The sequence below is a fragment of the Musca autumnalis genome, unplaced genomic scaffold (assembly GCF_047663935.1).
Source record: "Musca autumnalis isolate F117 unplaced genomic scaffold, ASM4766393v1 scaffold_5, whole genome shotgun sequence".
In the NCBI taxonomy this organism is placed as follows: Eukaryota; Metazoa; Arthropoda; class Insecta; order Diptera; family Muscidae; genus Musca; species Musca autumnalis.
Genome location: NW_027412088.1, coordinates 62,542,398 through 62,562,036, shown reverse-complemented (window position 1 = coordinate 62,562,036; position 19,639 = coordinate 62,542,398). Strand labels below are relative to the sequence as shown.

At 36.5% G+C, this 19,639-nt stretch overlaps 1 protein-coding gene across 14 annotated transcripts in view; it reads left to right on the top strand.

Moving 5' to 3' along the window:
• Window positions 1-17,303, top strand: part of wdp (Leucine rich repeat protein windpipe) — a 190,092-nt gene extending 172,789 nt beyond the window's left edge. For 8 of the 14 annotated variants that reach the window (XM_073955087.1, XM_073955091.1, XM_073955086.1 and 5 more), the window contains exons 4-5: window positions 8,747-11,039; window positions 16,853-17,303. In XM_073955087.1, coding sequence (XP_073811188.1) covers window positions 8,896-11,037 — 2,142 coding nt within the window. In that variant the 5' untranslated portion in view covers window positions 8,747-8,895 and the 3' untranslated portion in view covers window positions 11,038-11,039; window positions 16,853-17,303. Of the gene's footprint in view, window positions 1-8,127; window positions 8,672-8,746; window positions 11,123-16,852 lie in introns of those variants that run through there. The other 6 variants (XR_012408390.1, XR_012408392.1, XR_012408391.1 and 3 more) reach the window with 3 other exon arrangements.
• The last annotated feature ends 2,336 nt before the right edge of the window (window positions 17,304-19,639 follow it).

Sequence of the window (19,639 nt, the reverse complement as noted above, 5' to 3'; positions counted from 1 at the left end):
ATACACGACTTTTTGACCTCCAATTTTTTATCCATTTTTGGTTAAGGCGTGCACAAATATTATAAATTTGCTTTTTAACTTCCGTCATGAAGTTGTCTTTGAAACCTCGATTATATTTTTCAGAAATCCATTCTATAAGGTGTTTAGATTTTCGCTGATTTTCCAACCAAAAATTAAAAATATCCAATTTTTTAAGTTTTACGAAATCTGGATGTTAATAATTTTTTATTCGCAAGTATACGCAAAAATTATTTTCAAAATCTGTTAGCCGACATTGTCACCTTTCACCAGATACATATTTTTACGAGAATGCAGCCTGAAGCCGAAAGTTCTACTCCAAAGAACACATGGACGATACCACAGACTACATCAAAAACCATCACTTACTGACACAACAAATTATTGACCACATCTAATATTACATTTACACTTTTAATAATAATCTTAATTTACATACGATTACCCGTATTTTCCATTTTTAAAAAACAGATAATATCAACAGATCAGGTTTTGGCGCCAAAATACTTCAATTGTTTAATTACGACTGAATGTCAGAAATAAACGGAATCATAATTATGACATCTTTGACAGCTTGGCATGTCGCCGTGGGTCGTTGCCAGATTGTAATTTTTTGGTTTTGGAGGTTTGAAAGTGTTAAGAATATATTCCGTTATTATTTGATTTCAATCGTTGACTTGAAAAAATCACTTTTTGCCTCAAAAACCTGCCATTGGCCCCATCGTGCAGGTCCATTTTTCAGAATAACCTCATATAACGGTACCCCCCTGTTTCAGTATTTTTTTGTAATTTGACACTTGAGATTTTCAGCGTCACGAAACTTCTACACCAAAAATCGTCAACATTGGTCCATCCTTTGGTATAGCCCCCATATTACGACAACATTTTTAACCGAACTAGCTGTGATTTGATATTTGAAGCTCTCAGAGGTTCGGAAACTCTTCAACCAAAAATCGTTCACATAGGTCCATGTTTTGGTATATCCCCCAAAATAAATTGAAGAATTTGTTACATATTTTTTAACTTATTTATGAATTTTTTGTATCCGTGGTCGAACAATTTTTCTACCCAACAGGGTTTAAGAAGTTCGCCCTGCCGAACTTAATGCGTTTTAGCCGTTTTGAATTAAATTGGTTAATAAAATTCACTTTGCTACATTTTTAGACTTTGCTCATGATTATTCATATTTTATTTATTATGACATTGAGTTGTAGAAATAAACGGAAAATTATCAATCTTAAAACTTAAAATAAATATTATCAATCGGAATATATACTTTTGCAAACTGCATTTAAACAGAAATATGTATATGATTCATTCGTTCACCTTCAATGTTCACACCAAAAATCGTCATAAAATTATTATTGCAAGGTTTTTTTTTAATATTTTTGAAAAAAACATACATAATTTTTACTGCATATTACTTTTTTATTTGCACAACTCCAATGTGTAAGCCACTCCTTAATTTAGTGTCTTCATGTCTTTTTTAAAAAAGTCCACCTTAAACAAAACATTGGAAAGTAAACAACTTCATGGTGATGTGCAGTATTTGCCAATGTTGTCATTTATTGACCATAACATTTTTTTTTCAAATAAGTAGCGGCAAAATAAATAGCAGAAACATTGATAACATCTGTTTACAACAACATATGGGCGGGTGTCTGGTTGAACTCAGGTATGTATGTTTTCTGTGAATTATGTACATATGGTTAGGGGAAAATCAATCAGATGTTTTCCTTAGGTGTTGGCATTTTGTCAAAGGTATTTATGAGGTGTTTGCCACATGGTATATATAGATTTAGCCTTAAGCGCCTTTTTTTCTTTTATTTGCTTTTGGCATTGATCTATAAAAACGTCAGTGAATAATTCTATTAACTTAAACAAGGAAGCAGTTTCAATGCAATGCCAGTTTTTATCACTTTTAAACATTTTGGCAATATGTCATTCACATTACCAGTACATCCGCATTATTGCTATAAATAATGATAATCACATGATCAAGGATGAATTCAAAATAATTTCATTCGTATCAACTTATGACATTTTTCAGGAAATCTTTAATTTATTTATATCAGGGTCAATTTTACATTCTGAACGTAGCCTTCAAAAAGGTTATTTGGGCTCATTTATTTATGCAAATTTTGGTCAATAATAAAAAGTTAATTAATTTCAGCTGTTTAAATTTAATTTGTTGTTATGGTTGAAAAAAAATATTTCTTGTAATGAGTAAAAATTACCCTCGTTAATGTTATTTTTATAACCTCCAAAATAAAATATAGTATACTCGATATATTTGCCTGATATATGTACATATATTAATGATATATATAGTTGGCATTTAGAGTTTATAATTGAGAAAAAGTCTCAAATCAATGTACATATGTATTTTTTTAATCGCGGAAAATAATCGTTGTGGTATCAAAACACATTTGTGAAATATGGGATAAAAGTTACTTAAAACTCTAAATAATAAAAATATTATTTTACAAAAAAAAAGTAACAAGTAAGAACGGCGTTAGGTTCGGCCGGGCCGAACTTGTTATACCCTCCACCACGAGTTGTATTGAAGTAAAATGGAACAATTAGTTTCCTTTCGTTACTGAAGAAGACTAATTACAAAATTTCAGCAAATTTCGTCAATCTATACCGACAAATTCCTGCGGAAAGTTTTTAAACTCAAATTTTAGATATTTCGGTAAGATAACGTTGCTAAAACTTAAAAAATTCCAAAAATCAAGAGGTATGCTTCTAAGGGGGATAAAGGAAGACGTGAACCTTTACTAATAGTTCTTTTCAGGAATACTTTATAACCCCCTGGAAGACTAAATAACCAAATTAAATAATTTCGGTGGGATATTGACATCACAACCTTTAGAATTACGAATATCGGGAGGTGCCGTTCTATGGGGGCTATATTAAAGCGTGGACCTATACCGACAAATTTCTGGGAGAAAGTTTTATACCCACAATGAAGAATAAGTACCAAATTTCAGCCGTTTCGGTGGAATATTAAGGCCATCTTAAGGCGTGTACCTGTACCGACAAATTTCTGGGGGAAAGTTTTATACCAACAGCAAAGACTAAGTACAAAATTTCAGCCATTTCGGAGGAATATTGGGGCCACTACCTTCAAAATACCGGGAGGTACCCGTCTATGGGGGCTATATAAAGGCGTGGACCTATACCGACAAATTGGGGGAAAGTTTCATACCCAAAATGAAGATACAATACAAAATTCCAGCCATTTCGGTGGAATATTGAGACCAAAACCTTAAAAATACCGAAATTCGGGAGGTACCGTTCTATGGGGGCTATATGAAGGCGTGGACCTATACCAACAAAATTCTGGGGGAAAGTTTTATACCCCCACCGAAGACTAAATACAAAATGTTAGCCATTTCAGAGGAATATTGAGGCAAACACCTTCAAAATACCTAAAACAGGGAGGTACCGTTCAATGGGGCTATATGAAGGCTTGGACCTATACCGACAAAATTCAGGGGGAAAGTTTTATACCTCCAACGAAGACTAAATAACAAACTTTAGCCATTTCGAAAGAATATTGAGGCCACAACCTTCAAAATACCGAAAATCGGGAGGTACCGTTCTATGGGGCTATATTAAGGCGTGGACCTGTACCGACAAATTTCTGGGGGAAAGTTTTATACCAACAACAAAGAATAAGTACAAAATTTCAGCCATTTCGGAGGAACATTGTGACAACAACCTTTAAAATACCGGGAGGTACCCGTCTATGGGTTCTATATAAAGGCGTGGACCTACACTATGGAAAATTTTATACCACAAATGATGACTAAACACCAATTTTCAGCCAATTTGGAGGAATATTTAGGCAACAACCTTCAAACTACCGAAAATCGGGAGGTACCGTTCAATGGGGGCTATATGAAGGCGTGGACCTATACCGACAAATTTCATTTGGAAAGTTTTATACCCCAAATGGCGACTAAATATCTAATTTCCGCCATTTCGGTGGAATATTGAGGCCACGACCTTCAAAATACCACAAATCGGGAGGTACCGTTCTATGGGGCTATATGAAGGCTGGACCTATACCGACAAAATTCTTTGGGAAAGTTTCATACCTGCATAGAAGACTAAGTACCAAATTTCAGTAATTTCGGTGTGATAGTGAAGCTAAAACCTTAAAAATGCCGAAAATCGGGTGATACCGTTTTATGGGGCTATATGAAGGCGTGGGCCTATACCGACAAAATTCTGGGGAAAGTTTTATACCCCAAGTGAGAACTAAATACCCAATTTCAGCAATTTCGGTGGAATATTGAAGCCACAACCTTCAAAATACCACTAATCGGGAGGCACCGTTCAATGGGGGCTATATGAAGGCGTGGACTTATACCGACAAAATTCAGGGGGAAAGTTTTATACCTACAACGAAGACTAAATAGCAAACTTTAGCCATTCCGGAGGAATATTGAGGCCACAACCTTCAAAATACCGAAAATCGGGAGGTACCGTTCTATGGGGGCTATATGAAGGCGCGGACCTATACTGACAAAATTTTGGTCGAAAGTTGTATACCTTCAACGAAGACTAAGTACCAGTTTCAGTCATTTCGGTGTGATAATGAAGCTAGAACCTCAAATACCACAAATCGGTAGGTACCGTTTTATGGGGCTATAAGAAGGCGTGGACCTATACTGACAAAATTCTGGGCGAAAGTTGTATACCTTCAACGAAGACTAAGTACCAGTTTCAGTCATTTCAGTGCGAGTTACCGTTTTTGGGGCTATATGAAGGCACCGTTCTAGGGGTCGTTTTTGAAGGCGCGGACCTATACCGACAAAATTCTGGGGGAAAGATTTATACCCCAAATGAGGACTTAATACCAAATATTAGCCATTTCGGTGGAATCTTGAGGCCACAACCTTTAAAATTTCACAAATCGGGAGGTACCGGTTTATGGTGCTATATGAAGTCGTGGACCTATACCGACAAAATTCTGGGGAAAGTTTTATACTCCGAGCGAAGACTAAATACCAAATTTTAGACATTTCGGTGGAATATTGAGGCCACAAACTTCAAAATAACACAAATCGTGAGGTACCGTTTTATGGGTCTTTATGAAGGCGTGGGCCTATACCGACAAAATTCTGGGGAAAGTTTTATACCCCAAGTGAGAACTAAATACCCAATTTCAGCAATTTCGGTGGAATATTGAAGCCACAACCTTCAAAATACCACTAATCGGGAGGCACCGTTCAATGGGGGCTATATGAAGGCGTGGACTTATACCGACAAAATTCAGGGGGAAAGTTTTATACCTACAACGAAGACTAAATAGCAAACTTTAGCCATTCCGGAGGAATATTGAGGCCACAACCTTCAAAATACCGAAAATCGGGAGGTACCGTTCTATGGGGGCTATATGAAGGCGCGGACCTATACTGACAAAATTTTGGTCGAAAGTTGTATACCTTCAACGAAGACTAAGTACCAGTTTCAGTCATTTCGGTGTGATAATGAAGCTAGAACCTCAAATACCACAAATCGGTAGGTACCGTTTTATGGGGCTATAAGAAGGCGTGGACCTATACCGACAAAATTCTGGGGGAAAGTTTTATACCCCCAGCGAAGACTAAATACCAAATTTTAGCCATTTCGGAGGAATATTGAGGCCAACACCTTCAAAATACCGAAAATCGGGAGGTACCGTTTTATGGGGGCTATACGAAGGCGTGGACCTATACCGACAAAATTCTGGGGGAAAGTTTTATACCCCCAGCGAAGACCAAATACCAAATTTTAGCCATTTCGGAGGAATATTGAGGCCACAACCTTCAAAATACCGATAATCGGGAGGTACCGTTCTAGGGGTCTTTTTTGAAGGCACGGACCTATACTGACAAAATTCTGGGCGAAAGTTGTATACCTTCAACGAAGACTAAGTACCAGTTTCAGTCATTTCAGTGTGATAATGAAGCCAGAACCTAAAATACCACAAATCGGGAGGTACCGTTTTTGGGGCTATATGAAGGCACCGTTCTAGGGGTCGTTTTTGAAGGCGCGGACCTATACCGACAAAATTCTGGGGGAAAGATTTATACCCCAAATGAGGACTTAATACCAAATATTAGCCATTTCGGTGGAATCTTGAGGCCACAACCTTTAAAATTTCACAAATCGGGAGGTACCGGTTTATGGTGCTATATGAAGTCGTGGACCTATACCGACAAAATTCTGGGGAAAGTTTTATACTCCGAGCGAAGACTAAATACCAAATTTTAGCCATTTCGGAGGAATATTAAGGCCACAACATTCAAAATACCGAAAATGGGGAGGTACCGTTTAATGGGGCTATAAGAAGGCGTGGACCTACCCCGACAAAATTTTGGGGGTAAGTTTTATATCCCCATTACCAAATTTAAGTCATTTCGGTGTGATAATGAAGCTAGAACCTTAAAAATACCAAAAATCGGGTGGTACCGTTATATGGGGGCTATATCAAAACGTGGACCGATATTTCCCATTTGCAATACCAAACATCCTAGGAGTAATAGAAACTTCTATACCAAATTACAAAGCTCTATCTTAAAAAGGTGAAAGGTGCCACCTACGGCGTTATATCAAAGTGTCGACCTATCTTTACAATTTTTGCTGGGAAAGTTGTATAACTGCAGAGAACATTAAAAGCCAAATTACGGGCAGTTCCGTCAAACAATGTAGCTAAGACCCTCAAAATACCGAAAATCGGGAGGTACCATTATATGGGAGCTATACCAAAACATGGATTTATATTGATGACTTTTAGTGAAGAAGTTTCGCGACCATAGAGAAGCTCCAATGTAGAATTGCAGCTAGTTCGATTAAAAATAGTAGCCAAAATCCTCAAAATACCGAAAATCGGGAGGTACGGTTATATGGGGACTACACCAAAATATGGACTTATATTGACGATTTTTAGTGGAGAATTTCGTGGTAACTGAGAACCTCAAATGTCAAATTACAGCTAGTTTGGTAACAAATTGTAGCTAAAATCCTAAAAATACCGAAAATCGGAAGGTACCGCTATATGGGGGCTATACCAAAACATGGTCCTATATTGAATATCTTTGGTGGAGAAGTTTCGTGGCAACTGAGAACCTCAAATATAAAATCGGGAGGTATAGATATATGGGGTCTATACCAAAACATGGACCTATGTTGAGGATTTCGTGGGGAAGTTTCGTGACCTCAAATGTAGAATTACAGCTAGTATGGTTAAAATTTGTAGCTAAAATGCTCAAAATACCGAAAACGGGAGGTACGGTTATGTGGGTGCTATGTGGAGAAGTTTCGTGGTAACTGAGAACCTCAAATATCAAATTACAGCTAGTTCGGTTAAAAGTTGTAGCTAAAATCCTTAAAATACCGAGAATTGGGAGGTACCGTTATATAGGGGCTATACCAAAACATGGACCTATGCCCATCATTTTTGGAATAACAGTTTCTGAATCACTAGGAATACTTGCAAATATGACTAAAAACGTCAAAATACCTGAAATCGGGTGGTACCAAAACGTGGACCGATATAACCCATCATCGAACTCCAAAATTTCAGCATCCTATCTCCATTTTTGTTGATGCTAGAGTGATTACCACAGAAGGATGTACAATCATAGATCGATTCGGAATTTTACCCTGATCAAGAACATATATACTTTATAGGGTCGTAAATGACTAATTCAATGCGTTACAAACGGAAAAACAAACTTAATATACCCTCCATACTATGCTGGAGGGTATAAAAAAACAAAAACCAATATCTATAAATCACTGACTCATTACTGATAGTTATTTTTCAAATGTACTGTAGTACAACAAAACATGAAATTTAAAATACATATTTTTCCTCGTTTCAAGTACATCGCCACGATCAATTGCGTCAAAGCCACAGCCATCATCGATGTTACTCAAAAGTGTTAACTTTGAAAGCAACAATTTCATTAGACACTATCATTTTCCAAAGTAAAAAAATAATAATTGTTGATGTCACAACAAATGCGTCGTCGTTTTTTTAATCAGTTAATCATACCAATACCAAAACGAAAAACTCAACCTGTCAAATAACCTCCTGGTAATAACATTGCTGTTTTAAAGTGGTCTCTGCGAAAAAAAACACGAAAACTACGGGTATTGTTCTCGTTCTGGTGCAAGCCGAACCTCGACAACCGAAAGAGTTTGCCACTTTGTTGGTTCGGACGAAACAAAAGTGTTAACTGAACCTTTGGTTAGTGATAACGGAATCTTAGATATACCCACAATGATAAGAAAACGGCAAAAACCGAACATTGGCTGTTATCAGTGAAAATGTGGCGAAAAAAAACTGTTTTTTTTTTTCAAACAAAAACATTTTTACGATTTGTGAAAATTGTGCTGGGCCAATACAACACTTTGCAGCCGTAAGAGGGGGTTGTCCGGATGGCTGTAGTATAGAATGACGTAACGCTGTAGATGGGAATTCGGCTAAAAATGGTATATCGATATCGCCAGTGTTTTGGATGGTATTCACTTGGGTTGGTTGGTTGATAATATTCGACAGGTAGGAATCGAAATTAGTCAGATATTTGCATTGAAGGTGATAAGTTGGGGTAAAACACACATTGTACATTTATATTCGTAACAAAATAAGGTATTTTAATAAATTTTTCACTAAAAATCGTCAGAGCTAATGTTGATTCACATTTTTCCTTTGTTTCCTTTTCAGATTATTTTATTGCTGAAACCCACTGGTGCCCCAGCCCGACAGATAACTCGAATCAGTTGGAGGCTTTTTTTAACGGATAATAGCCGATATCAACCTCGACCCTCAATAGAAAGAGAGCGAAAACCGTTCCACACACACACACACACAAAATGACGAGTTCAACAACGACAAGACGATCTAATTTATGGTCATTGGCATTATGCAGCATTTTGCTTGCATCTGTGGCCAGGGCCACACCCGATTACACAGCCACATCCCCTGCCGCCAGTAGCAGCAACACAGACCACTGGAAGGCTGATCAAAACTATCTCTGCCCCGAAGACTGCCATTGTGTTTTGGCCCACAATACACACAAACCATTTTTGCATGCCAAATGTTCCTCGCTCAAGGGTCTGAGATCAGATCTGCCACTAACCGCCACGCTGCCCGTACATTCCATTGATTTGTCGTTCCTTAATCTGACTCGCCTCTCACACTCTTTGGAAAAATTACACGATTTGACCTCCATTGATTTGTCCCACAATGATTTACATGAAATTGGACATTTGGGTCGCCGCATCAAGAAGCTTAATCTTAAGCACAATCGCATTACCTCAACCAAGTTGGCGAAGATGCCACAACACTTGCAGAGCTTGAACTTGCAACACAATGACATTACCAACTTGCCTTTGGAACTCACCCATTTGACCCATTTGCAATCTTTGGAACTTAGCCACAATCCCATTAACTGTTCGTGTGAAACTTTGGAGGTGCGTAACTGGTTGCAGGAGCGTCATGTCTTCATGGAACATCCAGTAACCTGTGCCTATCCTCCACTATACAAAAACAAACCCTGGTTACAAGTCAAACAGTCTGCGGTATGTGAACAGGAGAAGAAAGGCTGGATGCCCGAGCAGGAAGAAAATGAATTGATGATGGGTGATCAACCCATTGAGGGATCCGGTGATGATTTTGGTGAGGAAGAAGAACTGGGCAAAGACTATATGCCACTTGAAACGAAAACAACCACACCCAAAAATCCCCACATAAGTCTCTTTGATGAACTTGAAGGATCTGGAGATCTAAGTGAAATAGCTGTTCCTTTGGATGTGCTAATGTCTTCGACCACTGAACAACCTCATGAACATGAAGAACAAGAAGGTACCACAGAATTCCCCGAAGAAGAAGAAGAGGATGGTTCCGGTAGTGGTGGTGGTCTTCTCTTCATACCTCATTTGCCCAAAGAACACATTATCCCCGATGATTTTGATGTGCCTGTATCTGAAGAAGACGGAGACGAAGACAGAGATAATAAACCCATTGAAGAACCCGCCATTACTTCAGATATTTTCACGCAACACTTAGGCATATTCGATGGTGATGAACACAGAACATCAACAACCCAAGCTCCTGTCGTAACTGAAAAGGATCAAAGCGAAGAGGAGGTTATCAAGGCCGAACATGTTCCCTCATTGGGTGCTGAAATTCCCGCTGAAGAAACTGACAACAAACCCAGTACCGAAGGTCCAGAAGTTGATGTTGCCCAGGCCAAGGTTGGCGAACCCGATGATAGCAAGGCCACTTATTTGTTGTGGGGTGTTATCATTTTCATTGTTGTTGGTCTCATTCTGTTTGTGGCAATTAAACAGTGCAAGAAGCGCAGTAGCGAACACAATGATGCTGAAAATCCTCAAACCGAATTGGTGGCCATGGATAAGAAACAATTGGGCAAACCATTGCGTAATGGTGTGCCTGAGCATGTGCCATTGATTGGTGAGAAAACAAAATCAGATATGGCCAAACCCATCAATGGCTCCAAACCCTACGACAATGGTGATGTTAAAGATGGTCCTGGTCAACAACAGCCTTTGTTAAATGGCAATGGTAATGCTGCCACAGATGCCGCCAGCTCAGAAGAACCCGTTTCCCGGCCAGATTCTCAACTTCAAGCACCCCATGAATATTATCCCATTTCACCACGTTATCCCACACCTCAGTCACCACGTGCCTCCAAATATAATCAACAAAATGCCGAACCCAACAACAATGATCCCGATGCCTATTTGCCTTCCTCACCAAAATCGGGCAGATACTCACCCGTATATTCACCCGTAACGGGACGTGTTAAGATTAAGTTGAGCGAAACACCCAGACCCAAAACACCCATGTTGGTGACACGTAGTCGCTCCAATGCTGGCGATATAATTACCACACCCCTTAGACCTGCCAATCAACAAATGCAAACCTTCCAAACACCAGAACCAGTGCATACGGCTGCGACAAATGGTCATGCTGGAGGAGAACATCACTGATGGTGAGCATAAGGATGTTTCGAAAATAACAAAAACAAAAAATCACACATAGATGAAGGATGTACTCTATATTGTTTGTAAGAAAGTAAGAAGTGAAAACGGAGAATATTTTTTTCGTAACGAAAAACAAATGAAAAAAGAAAGTGAGAGGAGATAGACAAAGTAAATAAGCTGTTAAACGAGATTAACCAATGTGAAATGTGAGAGATAAGGTTTTTATCACTTAAGAGTGATAATGTGAAATTCGTGTCTTAAAAGCTGTGAAAATCTTAGTATAGGTGCTTAAAGCGAAAATACGTTTATGTATAAACAAGTAAATAAACAAAATTATAGACATTTTTTCTAAAAAAAACGTATATAAGTTTTGCCTATAATTTTTTATTAAACATACGAAACGTTATATAGACTGTAGAGTTAATAACACAGTGCAACATTTTTGAGCCAATCTCGTGCAAACAACTTCTCTCCAGAATTTTCTGAAAGTAGAGGACCAATAGGCAAAAACCATATTTGGGTTTTGTTTTCTTAGATCGGGTTCGGTTTTTATGGCCTCATCTAAACATGGTTAAAGATCGAATTTTTAAAACAAATCGGGGCTGTATCTCTGAAACCAATACGAATCCTGTTTTGACATCTGCAGCAAACTTGTAGATAAGAGCAAGAAGAAAATATTTAGAGGAATAGTGAACTCGAAAAATTGCATTTATTGCCTCAAATTTTATAATATAGCTAAAAATTCTATAATTTGTGTATATTTCGCAGCGTATTTCCCAAAATGTTAAATTCTTCTTAATGTTACCTTTTGGGAAAATATTCTCTGGAATGTAATACACAGAACATTATGTTGTTGTAAAGTGCCTCTATCGCCTTGTTTATAGCAAATTTTTCAACAACAATTTGGTAAATATTTCAATAATTTCAATGAACAACATGAGAATAAACAGCCTGTGTGAACATTGTTTGAAATAAGTTTTGTAAAAGGTATATTATGAAAAACCCCTTAAACAACGTGAAATAACAATTTAAGAGTTTCAGACTGTTCTGAAGAATTGATGGTCACATCATTTGGAACATTTTTAGAATGGTTACTTGTTTCAACTTCCAACTGTTTAGTTGTTACTGACCAGAATTTCAGAAATTATGTAAACTTTTCTATATTTTAACGAGATTGATGCGCTAGATGCAGCTTTTCCTAATTCATCTGTTTGACACATAATTTCTACTACTTTAGGGCTACAATATTGCTGAAGACTGCAAAGCAAAATTCTTATTAGTTTCGGAGATAAAGGTCCGATCACTGGAAAAAAGGCTCATTTTAGGTCGGTTTAGATGAGGCCATAAAATCTAAACCCGATCTAAGAACACAAAACCCAATTAAGGTTTTTGTAGTCTCAATATGCACTTTCAGAAAATGCCCATTAGAAGTTGTTTGCATTTCCAGTGTTGCACAGTGTAATTACCGAAAATTGGGATGTTCGATGAAGTACGCTTTTGTAAGGATAGCCCCTGTATAAATCATGAGTTGTCATTAGGCAACATTAATAGGAAGTTTGTAATTAATTTAATAAATTAATCGAGCTAACATGGCCTAAAGAGTTTGTATTGAAAAATGCAGTTTAGCGAAGTACCACACACCCAACCAATATGCTACGATCGTTTCGCTGGTGGTTTAAGTCAGCTCATAAAGCATATTTGAATGTGAATCTCTAGAAGACAAAGCTTATTTTGTAACTTCTATTTATACAACAATTTTTACAAATTTGTAGATATGAAGTATTTTTCTTTATCAAGTCACCCTAGTGTCTTGTCTAGGAATCATTTTCTCAGTACATACACATGTACAATCGAAGGGCGGTTTCCTTCATGAATTGTAATGCCTTTCATTTCGGAAGTTTTGTTGATATCATATCAAGAAGTTGGTTGATATGATAGATTGGCAGTGGCTTAGAACGCTAAGACCTCGACAACATTGTCTGCTTGTTGGGGAGGACCCAGGTTCAAACCTTAGTCGGGGCAGGTGGGCAATGAAATCACTCCAGTGTGGACCTGGACTAAAGGAAAGAGATGAGTAACGGCCCAAAGTCGGATGGGCGGTTATACGATATCCTTCATTACTTTGGGAATACGTTACCGATTTTATCTATATTTTCTAGGTTTGTTTCTGGACTAAATTGGGTTACACATTCCAAATGAAGTTCCATTGGACAGGAGTAGCACATTTGTTGCATTATGACAGGGAAGTCTTTAATATCCGATATACATATATACAAATATTTTTATTTTTATATAGCGACCAGAACCTGGAAAACCAATTAAATGTTTGTAGCTAAAGCGTATGAGAAAATTAATCAGAAGGAACCCAGCAAAAACAACTTACTAAATAATGGGTTTAAGAGTACTTTTTGGTAGTCTTAACTACTTAAAAAACCCCCTACTAACCCATTATTTTAACGAAGGCATGTCGCACTGAATTACTAAGTTATTCTGTGGCCATTAGAAGTTAAAAAAAGCTAAAAAATTATATTTTTAGAACAGTTGAGGTGGAATTTGTTTTCAATTATAGTTTGCTCTCCGCTGGATTTGATTTGTGTTGTTTAAACAATAACATGTGCACCACAATATATTCTTTATTTTTTCAAAAAGTTCACGTGCCAACGGTGAGCGTTGAACACACAACTTAATAAGGAGTAATAAAAGTAGTTATTTTTGTTTACATTACTTTGTAATGGGTTACATAATGACTAACGGATCCGAATGTTTGCTGCGAAGAAATGTGAAAAATTAAAAATGAAAAAAAAAAATAAATAATTAAAACAACACGGTGCTCATGAAACAACTTTAAATGCAAGGTGGCTGGGAAGTGTTTGTGGATTCTGAAATTAGTCATTCAGAATCCACATAGACGAAAAAAATCAAAAAACAAAAAAAAAATCGAAGGAGCGCTTTTTAAATAAATCGCGATTCAAGTTGACACTTTTAGGGTTTTTTTAGGTTGAAAACCGCAAGTTCTATTGAAATGGGACTAACGAAAATATTGTAGCTATGAAAATTCTCTACAAGATTGACCTTTATGATATTTTCGTAGGTTTTCCCGTTATTGAAAAATATATGTAAGTTCAAATGGGGGCAATGTATTGATTGTATCGTCTCCTTATAAAACATTGCCATGATGCCATTTCCCAACTTAAACTTATATATCTCGAAAGTGCACTTTTCCCAAATTTAGTATCTGGGGTACCAGAAGAACGGAACCAATATACATAGTCCATATTCCGATCTGATAACTGACTAGATGAAACAATACAATGAGCAAAGTTTGGACCAATTCGAATCTCCCTGCGAAAGTAATCGTGCGGATTTGACATTTTAGTTTGTGCCGTCAAGATTTCTTCCAGCTTTTAGGCCATTATCTCAAGAAGTATGAACTTGCGCCCCGAAAAAATTATATCGTTGTAAAGGGAGTCGCAAGGACAACCTGCTGAAAAAATTCAAAACAATCCGAGAGTAGCTCTAAAACTTCACATTATCCGAATTTTGTGCGGGAGGTACCCGAAGGAGTAGACCGATACCATAGACCGTATTCGAACACGATCTATATCTCGAAGGAATATTACGATGTACAAAGTTTAAACCAAATTTATTGTTCCCTTCGAAAGTTATCGTGCACATCATTTTACAGAAAAATGTTGAAATTTTGTAGGAGTGGGCCGATATGGCACAACTTCGAACTTGAACTAAGTTTGGACAAAATATTACGACATCCAAAATTTGATTCGAATCGGTTGATCCATTCGAGAGTTATTGTGCGCACCAGCCAACCAGACGGACGAACATGGCTAAATCGACTTCAAATTGACTGAAACGAATTTCGGTCTAAATATACTTGGGGTCTAAAACCGATATTTCGATGATGCACGTTTTTGGTCGTATCGTATATACCTTCGTTAGCCTAAAGGCTAAAGGTTATACAAATTTATGTAACATCGCGAAATATTCGTGCTAGACTCACCTTTCTATAAACCAAAATGGAACTCTAGAGGAGCTCAATCGAGCTGGCTTTATGCGTTCGTCCGCCGCCCAAGCCGCATGAATTTTCGTATGGAGCTCGGTTTCCACCCAAAATCAACAACACAGGTCCATGTTTTGATATAACCCCCTTATAACGTTACCAACCTATTTGACCCATTGAGGTTCTCAGTGGTCACGAAACTTCTTCACTAAAAATAGATCCATGGTTTCGTATAGCCCCCATATAACGGTACTTCCCGATTTTCGGTATTTTGAGGATTTTATTATTATTTAGGATTTTTAACCGAACTAGCGACTACATCTTGGGGCTAAAAATCATTCGCCCCCCGGAATTTGTCAGTATAGGTCCACCTTTAGATATAGCCCTCATGGAGCAGTACCTCCCGATTTTTGGCGTTTTGACGGTTTTAGCCGCATTATCTTACAGAAATTGGAAAAACTCGGTATATGGTCTTCATTGGGAATATCGAACATTCCTGAAATTTCTTATTTAGTCTTTCTTTGGCCTACACAACTTTCCCCCAAAACTTTGATAATCCTCATAGAACGGTACCGCTCGAATTTTGGTATTCTCGAGGTTTTAGCCGGTACATGGTATTCCTCAAAGATATCTAACATTCCTGCAGAGAATTGTTGGTGTAGGCCCAGGTTTAGACGTAACCGCAATAGGTGAAATTTGATATTAAGTCTTCTACAAAATTCAGAAATTTGTTAGTATAGGTCCACGTTTACAGCCCCCATGAAACGGTACTTCTCGATTGTTTACGGTTTTAGCCACAATATCCAACCGAAATTGATGAAATTTTATATTTATTCTTCTTTGGCGCTAAGAAAATTTCCTCCAGAAATTTGCCAGTGTAGGTCAACGTTTCAGATAGCTCCCGGTTACCGCCCGATTTTTGGTATTTTCAAGGTTTTAGCCGCATTATCCTACAGAAAAGGGTAAAACTCGGTAAATAGTCTTCTTTATGGACATCTAGCATTCCTGCAGATAATTGTTTGTATATATCCCGTTTTTGATATAGCTTCAAAGAACGGTACCGCGCGATTTTCGGTGTTTTAAAGGTTTTTTGCCGCATTATCTAAAAGCAATCGATAAACTTTGATATGAGGTTTATTTACAAAACTTTCCTCCAGAAATTTCCAGTATAGGTCCACTTTTAAATGGTAAATCGGTACCTCCCGATTTATCATATTTTCAAGATTTTGACCACATTATTCTACAGAAACTCGGTATATGGTCGTCGTAGGTTCAAAATTACCTGCAATTGGCCATAAATTTCTGTAGGATTTGTTTTTTAGCAACAATGAACTGGCAATTTATTTTCATCGATTGGAAAATAATTGTGGTCTTTGAAGCGATTTTCTGTAAATTCGCCTTTGTACTCTGAAAATAACAATCGGTCAGGGGGCACGGGTTACCGTCAACCAATCGTCATAAGTTTTGTAGAAATCGCTTTTTAGCCACAAAAAGGACCTGGTTAAGTTTTTTCATGGATTGGAACAAAATTGGTCTTTAGAGAATTTTTGTGCAAATGCACATTTGGCCTCATACAAATTACTATGGAAGCAAAGTTAGCTCGGGTGCCACGGGTTAACGTTAACCGATTGTTATATACAAGTTTTTTGGGTCAAATGGAAAAAAGTTAGGGGGTAGGAATTCCAATAAAAAAAAAAATTGGGTCACTCTAGTGTACATATATCTGAAAAAAATTTCTAATTTTTTATTATCAGTTTTATTATTTTTTACACATATTGTCATTTATTATTTGCTTTTATTTTTTAGATAAAATTACAATAACTTAACTATATATTCCCCATCCCTGTAAATCACCACCGAAGCAGAGAGGGAGAGAGAGAGCGATCAAGCAAGAAATTTCCATCCCTGCAACTGGAGCTATAACTATTCTTCTTTTTATTTTCTTTCTCTTTTTCTTCGATGTACTACTAACTTTGCATGGACTTTTCTGAGAAGAAAAAGCTTTGCGAAATCTTAACCCTTTATGCCTAAAAAATGATGGGTGCTCTAAAGACCCCGGCTTCTTTGTTCCTGGCTAAAAAGAGGAAGAGTTTTTTTAGTTTTTTCTTTATTTTTAATTTTTTGTTTTTGTCTTTTTTATTATTATTAATTTTGTGATGATTTATGTTAAGCTAAAGAAAAACATAATATTTTTTGTATTTATTCTTTATATTTAAGTACATAAAATAAAATCAAATTTTCTAGAAAACAAAATAAACATTTTTTTTAGTTTTTCTTAAGTCTATACATAAAAACAAGGGGTGGAAGAAGAAGAAGACAAACTAAAATAATGAACAGATCAGTTTTGTAAGCCTATGTTTTCATCATCACCGGTTGATTTGGGCCCTCAAGACCTTTAGTATTGACTTTTGCTTTAATCTATAACCGGAAGTGGTGAAAATGAATGGCAACTATTTCTCAAATTTTCCAAAATGTGGCTAATTTTATCATACGACCTACCGACCAACTAACACAATAGTAACGAAAGTGTGCCAATCTAATAAGCGTGTGCCTTAACCTCAAATAAAGAAATACAATTTATACATCTAACACTTCCATAGGACAATGCACATTTTGAAAAAACTAACTTAACTTCCATAACAAAACAAAAATTTAACTACATAAATATCACGCACATAAACATAAAGAGATGTAATAAATTAACTATATAAACAATTGTTCCCTAAATGTCAATGTAAATGTTTGCTAAAAGTCAAGATTTTGTGATAGGAACCTAATAAATAATAAAGATTTGTAATTATTAAAATTAAAAAAAAAAAAAAAAACTATTAAATTTAAGAAAACCTATATTTTTATAAATAATATCATTAATTTTATGTAAACTCATAATTATACCTAAAAAAGATCAACTCCTTAAAGGAATAATGTTTTCTATGAAATAAAAATAACAACACAATTTATTTGAATTCTTTAATTTTTTCCACTTTAAGTTGTATACATTAAAGATAAATTTTGTTTTATTTTTTTTAGTAAATTCTAGTTTAATACCAAAGTTTGTAATAATACGTTTTTTTTTTTGTATTTTGTCTACTTTTCTTTAATAATTTTTACAGTAACTTCTTGTTTTTGTAATCATATTTTTTAAAGTTAAATAATAAAATCTTTTTCATATAGATACATGTATACTCTTATAGTTGTGTATTAACATATGTAGGTATGAGTAAAAAATTACTTTTAAATAAATTAGTTGTATTTTGTGTAATTATAAGCTGCCTATAAATATTATTTCAGTTTTTATTAAACTAATTTTAAAAAAGTTTATTTGTTTTAATATTCCTTTAAATAAATATTGTGTTATTCATAAAGATAAATAAATAAATAAAATTTAACAAAAAAAAAACACAAACTTTAAAAACCAAAACCTATGTACTTTCATTATATATGGCGGGCGGTTACGACAAAAGACCAAACAGGATCCAAAGGATGGCTTATATTGGTTTATGGTGATGGAGAAGACGAAACAATTTTATGGGTCCTATGTTAATGGACCAATATATTGGAACAATGTTAATGTCGAAGAAGCATGTAGAACCAAAAAATACATTTCAATTTCTGTCATATTTTATTATCGTCAACATTGGTCCATGTCCTACTAGCTACCTCCCAATGTTGGGCATTTTGAGGATTTTAGCTAAAATTTTTTAACAGAACTAGCTGTAATTTGACGGGTGACGTAGGGGATGGAAGATACCAAGCAACGGTCCTGACCGGTTTTAACATGGCAAAGCCCAGGATTTATCTTGGTCCCTCTTTCATCCCAAGGGGACACTGACCTCCCCGTGGTGTCACCTGGGGAACTGCTTTAACACTCGTTAAAGGTAGTGAGCTAACATGTGCCGCGCGTTCACCCATAAGAACGTTAAAAACTTGGATTTGGGCGTCGGGTTAGTAACCCTCCCCTAGAAAAAACAGCCTACTATGAAAAAACGAAAGAAAAGAAAAACAAACCCCTCTAAAGGTGACGAACCCCGCAAACGTTTTAAGGACCATGATCTGCGAATCTGCATGAAATTAAAATCATTAAATTAAAATCATTCTAGGCGATTTTAATGCCAAAATTGGAAAGGAGAATATCTTTGGCCCAACAGTCGGAAAATTCAGTCTCCACAGTGAAACATCTGACAATGGTATGAGGCTGATAGACTTTGCAGCTGCAAAAAAACATGGTAGTTAGCAGTACCAGATTTAATCATCTCGATATTCATAAGGGCACCTGGCTGTCTCCAGATCGGAAAACAAGAAACCAAATTGATCAAGTTGTGATAGATGGAAGACATTCCACTCAACTAGCCCAATTGCTTAATCAAATCACTCCTCAGCCCGATAACATGCAAACAGCCGCAAAATCCATACTTGGATACCAGAGACCTCCACCAAGGAATCCATGGTATGATGACGAGTGTCGTGCTGCCACCCAAGAGAAAAATGCCGCATATAGGGCTACTTTACAATCCGTAGCAACGCGTAGCGCTCAAGAGAGATACAGGGAGAAAAGGAGAGAGGAGAAACTTCTTTTAAGCAGGAAAAAGAGAG